Below are 7,775 nucleotides of genomic sequence, written 5' to 3'. Positions count from 1 at the left end.
GATAAGACAGGAGAAATACTCCAGATATAACAGACTGACCTTAGCCCCCCGACACATAAACTACTGCAGCATAGATACTGGTGGCTGAGACAGGACTCAGGATACGACGTACTGAAAGGGAAACTTAAGGAAATGGAAACTCACCCATTGTAATGATGCTATAAATAGTCCTGTGACTGAAACTCTTCACTTGTGAAGACATCACATCCCACACAGAGAACATCATGGGTATCCAGGGTTTGACCAGCTTCATAGAAAATGTTTTACAAAATTATAATTTCACAACCAGCAAGCTGATAATAGATGGTTCTAATCTCTTCCACTCTCTTTATTTTAACTCAAGTGTGGATCAGCAGCATGGAGGGGATTATGATGATTTTGAGGACCAGGTCTGTAAGTTCTTTAAGGCTCTGAGAGATTGTGGCATTGACCCTTTTGTGATTATAGATGGAGGCTCCGACCACACCGACAATAAGTTTAAAACTCTCAGAGAACGAGCTCAATCAAAGATCAACAACTTGTCTATAGGGCTTCAGGGGGACAGAATAATACCAACCCTCGCCAAACAAGTCTTCAAACAGGTCCTCTCCTGCCTGGAGGTGCCATTTGCACAGTGCATCTTTGAAGCAGACCAAGAAATAGCCTCCTTGGCTGAAAAGTGGAATTGTCCGGTCCTGTCCAATGACAGTGACTTTTATATTTTTGACATCCAGGCAGGATATCTGCCCTTCTCCCATTTTCAGTGGCAGAACGTATCTGTGCAACACGGGAGCTCTCAAAATTACATCCCCTGCAAGCTGTACACCACAACAAGCTTCTGCACACACTTCAAGATCGACAGACAGCTTCTCCCAGTCTTCGCTGCCATCGCAGGAAACGACTATGTCAACTTGTATAACATGGGCTTTCCCATCAAGTGGCCTAGCTACCCGCCGATGAAACCCAATCAGAAGCCAAGTAAGTTTTACTAAATGATGTGTATACTGAAATATACATGATTACAACAGACTCATATAATACTGTAGCGAACGACAGGGCACAGAAGCGAACCCAGGTAGCTGGCAGTGAAATGCAACCATCCTATCCATCGTGCCAACAGGGTTAACACACTTGGTGGGAATTGTAGCCTACATGTCAGTATATAAGATGGAAGGGAGTTCCATGCACTCATGGCTGTGTATATGACTGTACGTTTCCTTGAATTTGTTCTGGACCTGAGACTGAAAAAATAGGGATGCTATTTTCACAGATGATCATGTTTAGTGTAAGATTCAACACATTCAGTAAACCATGACGTTATTACTACATTACAACATGACTCTAGTTAGTATTTACATCTGAAATCACAAACAGACCACTGATATTCATTCTGTTTATCTGAGACAACTGGTCCAATGCAAGCAGCAGCTCACAACATAGTGGACTTTACCATATGAAATACCATACAGCAACAGTATCTTTATTTTCATTTTGTAAACAAATACTACAAGCAAAGAAACAGAATGAAGTGTTTCCACCAGATAAGTGTTAACTCAGAGATTAAAATAGTACAATTTCCTTATCAATATATTTATACAGGCTTAATATTACTGCCTGGCTGGAAGCCAAGCTCTTTTGACAGCTGAAACTGAATGGGACATTCAGAGAGAGATAGAGAGAAGGAAAGGGAGAGGTTGTATGTGTAGTTTACGTCAATGTGCGTGTTTGTGTTCATACTCATGTGGGAATGTGTGTGTGACTAGTTAATGTACTGCTGCATTTCAAAGGTTTCTGTCGTATCTCTTCCCCCAAACGATTCTTGGTCCCTAAATGGTTTCCATGTCACACAGCCTGAAAATCCCAGTCATGAATCTACAGATATCGCTTAATGCATTTCAAACAGTGATTATGAGCCCTGTCACGTCCTGACCAGTAAAAGAGGTTGTTTGTTATTGTAGTTTGGTCAGGGCGTCGCAGGGGGTGTTTGTTTAGAGTGTTTCGGGGTTTTTTGGGCTATGTTCTATGTTAGTCTACTTCTATGTTAGTTCTAGTATGTCTATTTCTATGTGGTGTTTATTGGATTGACCTTCAATTGGAAGCAGCTGCTCCTCGTTGCTTCTAATTGAAGGTCCTATTTAAGAGGGGTGTTTTCTTCTATGGGATTTGTGGGTAGTTATTTCCTGTTTTGTGTTCGTGCACCTGACGGGACTGTTTAGTGTCGTTTTTGTATACGTGTTTCTTTTGTTTTCCTTCTTTAATAAAATAAGAAGATGAGTTTACACGTTCCCGCTGCGTTTTGGTCCAATCCCTACGACACCCGTGACAGAACTACCCACCACCAACGGACCAAGCAGCGGAGGATGGAGCAGCAGCGGAGCTATAAGGAGTTTTGGACTTGGGAGCAGATACTAGCGGGAGAAGGACCATGGAGGAAGCCTGAGAGGCACCCCCAATACATTTTTTTGCGGGGGGCACACGGGTTGTTTGGCTGGGCCAAGGGTGAGCCCTAAGCCAACTCCCCGTGCTTATTATGGGGAGCGTGTGGAGAGGAGAGCGCCGGTGTATGCGGAAGTGCACACGATCTCGCTCATGCGCACGCACAGTCCGGTGCGAGCGATCCCAGCCCCTCGCAAGTGCCGTGCTAGAGTGGGCATCCAGCCTGGAAGGAGGATGCCTGCGCAGCACATCTGGCCAGTGCGCCTCCTAGGCCCAGGCTACCCTACGCCTGCTCTACGCACGGCAGCCATCAGGCCTCTGCACAGCCCAATTCGCAATGTAGAACATAGTAAAAATGATATGTGTGTGTGTGTGTGTGTGTGTGTGTGTGTGTGTGTGTGTGTGTGTGTGTGTGTGGGAAGGGGTTGTCTTCTTCAACAGGCTGCTGGATTGGCTGGCCCGTTTCCAGGAGCAGCAGGAGGCCTTGGACTCTGTGCCCAGACTCATCGGTCATGGGGAAAACGGAGTCAACACGGATGTTGCCCTCGAGGCCCTCTCTCTGGGCATAGAAGAGTACAAGCTTCCCCTCGGTTGCCTGGAGAGGTTCTTCGAGGAATACAGTGCTCCTGATCCCGGCAGTCTCCCAGACCATCTGAGGGTCCTTCCAGACTGGACCCTGCTGCCGTTGATGAAGGGGACACTTCCCTCCTGCATAATATACATTCTGCAGCTTTGGCCAGTGATACAGGGTGTCCAAGTTGAAGATCCCAGCTTACCCAGTGGGAACAACACCTCTCGGCCCATACGGCAGGTACTCTACGGGCTGCTGCTGGGTGAGAGGAGGGAAGTAGAGGAGTATGACAGGGAAGGCACGAACCTGACCAGCAGCATGGTTAAAGCCATCCTGCCCAGTGCTGCACAACAGCTTCAGCTAAACAAGCTGGATCAGGTATGTATACATGTGATTTAGTATACAGTATATAAGTTATATATATACATGTGATATAGTATACAGTATTTCAGGTATGTATACATGTGATATAGTATATCAGGTATGTATACATGTGATATAGAATACAGTATATCAGGTATGTATACATGTGATATAGTATACAGTATAATATAAACATACTGATGTTTATTCTGAAATTGATTCTCATTCTCTTGTTCTGTCTCTTAGGCTCCACATTCAGTTCGGCTTGAGGTGTTTTTGGAAACCCTTGGTGTGTCCCAGTCCACTTTGAATGGTGTCCCACGTCATCTGGAACTTCCTGTGGCTGTTACCTGCTACTGGCTGAGGCACGCCCATCTCCAACCAGACCATCCTCTCCTACAGGCCCTGCTACTAGGACTGGTGTATGGAGAGCTCTGCAGACAGAGGAAGAGCCAGAGAGGTATGGACCAGAATATGAATGAAAACACACACATACAGGCACACACAACTTAGAATGTATAAATAAAGTGTGTGAAGTGCAGCCAATGACTCCTCTCCTTTTTGTGTATCAGGGTTTATAGAGGAGGGACCAGTGTTGGGGAGGCTGAGACGGCTGATTCAGAGAGGTGCTAGTAACCTAGACCTGGCTGTGGCCCACGCCTATAGCCAATGGCAGTGCTGCATGAGGGATTGCCTTGACCTGAACCAACTGCTATGCTTCCCTCTATCTGAGCCTCAGATTGCATGGTAACGTGTCACTTCCTAAATCAACCCTAACCGCTAACCTCTAACCTCTAGAGTAGACCAGTGGTTTTCCTTTACATGTTATTCTAGCCCAGCAGCAACACAGCTAATTCAACCCTCTGTTGTTTCCCTGTTGGAGTCTAGGCTGTACAGGGGAACTCTGGTGCACCAGCTTGTGGGCCAACTGAGAGGGGGGGTGACCCCAGATTCTCTCCTGATAGAAGACCCTTCCTCTGGGCAGCTGTACAGAGCCATGCTGGAAGCCATACTCAACTCCCAGGAAACTGAGGCCACTGGACAACCTGACGGCCCCTCTGCAGATTCTGGCGCTGGAGGAAGAAGATTTTGATGATGATGATGGAGTAGGCTGTAACGAAGTCTCAATGTCCCGCCACAAGAGGAAGGAAATATTCATCAAAGCTCTGTTGAGTTATAGATATAGGGACCACTATATAGGGACCACTATATAGGGACCACTATATAGGGACCACTATATAGGGACCACTAACCACCTGTTGAGTTATAGATATAGGGACCACTATATAGGGACCACTATATAGGGACCACTATATAGGGACCACTATATAGGGACCACTATATACAGACCACTATATAGGGACCACTATATAGGGACCACTATATAGGGACCACTAAACACCTGTTGAGTCATAGATATAGGGACCACTATATAGGGACCACTATATAGGGACCACTAAACACCTGTTGAGTCATAGATATAGGGACCACTATATAGGGACCACTATATAGGGACCACTAAACACCTGTTGAGTCATAGATATAGGGACCACTATATAGGGACCACTATATAGGGACCACTATATAGGGACCACTATATAGGGACCACTATATAGGGACCACTATATAGGGACCACTATATAGGGACCACTAAACAACTGTTGAGTTATAGATATAGGGACCACTATATAGGGACCACTATATAGGGACCACTATATAGGGACCACTAAACAACTGTTGAGTTATATACTGTTTTCTGTGACAGTTTAGTGACAAAGGGCATAGGTAGGAAGGCCCCACTTGCACTCACACATGGAGCATAGAGAACATTGATAAGAGATTTGACATTGATTAAAGAAAATAAGAAAACGGAGAATAAATTAATTAGGACTGAGATTAATTGAAATTATGATTAAATGTTAAGTATGTTAAATGTTAAAGGTTGAAAACATTGGGAAATATACATTGGGAAATATTAAAGGGGATTCAAGTAGTGCAGTAAAATGGTTAAGAATGTTATAATGTGGTTTGCTGTAAGGTGTGATGCATATAGACTATGTTTGTTAGGCTTAGAGGAGGAGGTTGATAAATGTAATAGTGTTGGAGTGTTTAAAATGTTTTATGTTTAGAATGTAATGGGAGTAATACGTTAGGCTGGAGGAGGATTAGAACTGAGTGGAATAAGAAACCTTAATGTTTTATAAATGTATGTTTTAATAGTGACTGATAATGGAGTATACTAAGGCTGGAATAGGAAATCCCAGGTCAGAACAGCCAGGCAGGAGACAGACGTCCTGTTGACGGGCATGTTGTGCTCAGGTGAGGAAAAGGTGGGGGTTAGTTGGTGCTGACAAAACACCTTTTGAGCGATGGCTGCATTCGGTGTCATTGGAGCAAGAATTAGCCACAATGAGTTAGCAGAAAGGAAGACTGGGGGTATTAAGGAAGGTTACCACCTCTCTTTGAGCTAGAAGAACCTGTCGCCTCCTGGAACAAGATTTTTGCTTTCGCTTTTTAGCTTGAGATACAATTAGGTTTTTATTGTAGTTATATTTAGGTTTTTACTACACAAATAACATTTTATTGGCACATCCCACTAAGGGTTTAGTTAAGGGCGCTGGAGGCATCTATAAAGTTAATTCATGGTTGATTTGAACTTATCATTGATTTGTGATATTGATTTGTGATTGGTTGATTGATCTGGGATTTTTTTATGTCTGTTTCTGGAATTTTGAATAAACTAGCTTTATTGTTCTGAAACCCTGTGTCATCAATGAGTCATACTAGTGCTTGTCTTTTTTCTCCAGGTTTCTGAAATAGACCTGATTAATGGAGTAATTTTAGCATATGGTTAGTTAGTCTATCGGGAACCTGAGTTGCTGGTATAAAGGAGCCTGAGACCCAACTATAGGTACCGAGCGCATTGGTAGGAGTCGTAAGAGGGGCGTCTCTGGGCTAAGCCAACCCAGGGGAGGGTGACCCACTCATAGTGTGCTGAGGTTGAAACTCTGGCCCGGACGATCCTGAAAAGGCGCCAGGTTTATAGGTACAAGGTGAGGGTAAGAGGCACTTTGGGGATATCCCACTTTACTGTAAGGCCCTTACCGTTGAGTTTGAGGGACAGTCCCTTGCTGTGTACTAGGTCAGTAGAATACTGACCTGCCATTGGGTAGGCAGGGGCGAGTTCAATTGTTAAATCCTGTATAGGTGGTATTTTAGTTTTGACAGTACCTTAAATAAGGATCTGCCCCTTTTTTTAAAAATGTTCTCCTAAAATGACATACCCAAATCTAACTGCCTGTTGCTCAGGCCCTGAAGCAAGGATATCCATATTCTTGGTATCATTTGAAAGGAAACACTTTGATATTTGTGGAAATATGAAAGGAATGTAGGAGAATATAACACAATAGATCTGGTAAAAGATAATACAAAGAAAAAACCAAACGTTATTTTGTATTTTTTTGTACCATCACCTTTGAAATGCAAGAGAAAGCTAAGGACCCTGGGACTAAACACCTTCCTCTGCAATTGGATCCTGGACTTCCCCAGGTGGTAAGTTTTATTTATTTAGTTTAAAAAAATGTATTTAACCTTTATTTAACGTGGTAAGTCAGTTAAGAACAAATTCTTATTTACAATTACGGCCTACCCCAAACCTGGATGATGCTGGGCCAACTGTGCGCCACCCTATGGGACTCTCTATTACGGCCGGTTATGATACAGCCTGGAATTGAACCAGGGACTGTAGTGACGCCTCTAGTACTGAGATGCAGTGCCTTAGACCGCTGCGCCACTCGGGAGCCCTAAAAGGGTAGGCAACAACACATCTGCCGCACTGATCCTCAACATGGGGGCCCCTCAGGGGTGCATGCTTAATCCCCTCCTGTACTGTCCCTGCTCACCCACGACTGCGTGGCCAAGCACGACTCCAACACCATCATTAAGTATGCTGGCGACACAATGGTGAGACAGCCTATAGGGAGGAGGTCAGAGACCTTACAGTGTGGTGCCAGGACAACAACCTCTCCCTCAACGTGAGCAAGTCAGAGTTGATTGTGGACTATAGGAAAAAGAGGACCGAGCATGCCCCCATTCTCATCGACGGTGCTGTAGTGGAGCGGGTCGAAAGCTTCAAGTTTCTTGGTGTCCACATCACCAACAACCTATTATGGTCCAAACACACCAAGACAGTCATGAAGAGGGCATGACAATGCCTATTCACCCTCAGGAGACTGAAAAGATTTGGCATGGGTCCATAGATCCTCAAAAAGTTTTACAGCTGCACCATTGAGAGCATCCTGATCGGTTGCATCACCCCCTGGTATGGCAACTGCTTGGCATCCGACCATAAGGCGCTATCGAGGGTAAGGCGTATGGCCCAGTACATCAAGCTTCCTGCCATCCAGGACCTCTATACTAGGCAGTG

General features: G+C 44.7%; 1 protein-coding gene across 1 annotated transcript; it reads left to right on the top strand.

Annotated features, from left to right (window-relative positions):
- The first annotated feature begins 182 nt into the window (after positions 1-182).
- Positions 183-6,109, top strand: LOC115190625 (protein asteroid homolog 1). The gene is made up of 5 exons (XM_029748804.1): positions 183-957; positions 2,838-3,364; positions 3,596-3,809; positions 3,922-4,096; positions 4,238-6,109. Exons 1-5 carry the CDS (start codon positions 225-227, stop codon positions 4,440-4,442), a joined length of 1,854 nt encoding a protein of 617 aa, XP_029604664.1. The 5' UTR covers positions 183-224; the 3' UTR covers positions 4,443-6,109.
- The last annotated feature ends 1,666 nt before the right edge of the window (positions 6,110-7,775 follow it).

Source organism: Salmo trutta, unplaced genomic scaffold (assembly GCF_901001165.1).
Source record: "Salmo trutta unplaced genomic scaffold, fSalTru1.1, whole genome shotgun sequence".
In the NCBI taxonomy this organism is placed as follows: Eukaryota; Metazoa; Chordata; class Actinopteri; order Salmoniformes; family Salmonidae; genus Salmo; species Salmo trutta.
Note: the sequence above shows the minus strand (reverse complement) of the source record. Positions and strands in the feature narration are given on the sequence as shown.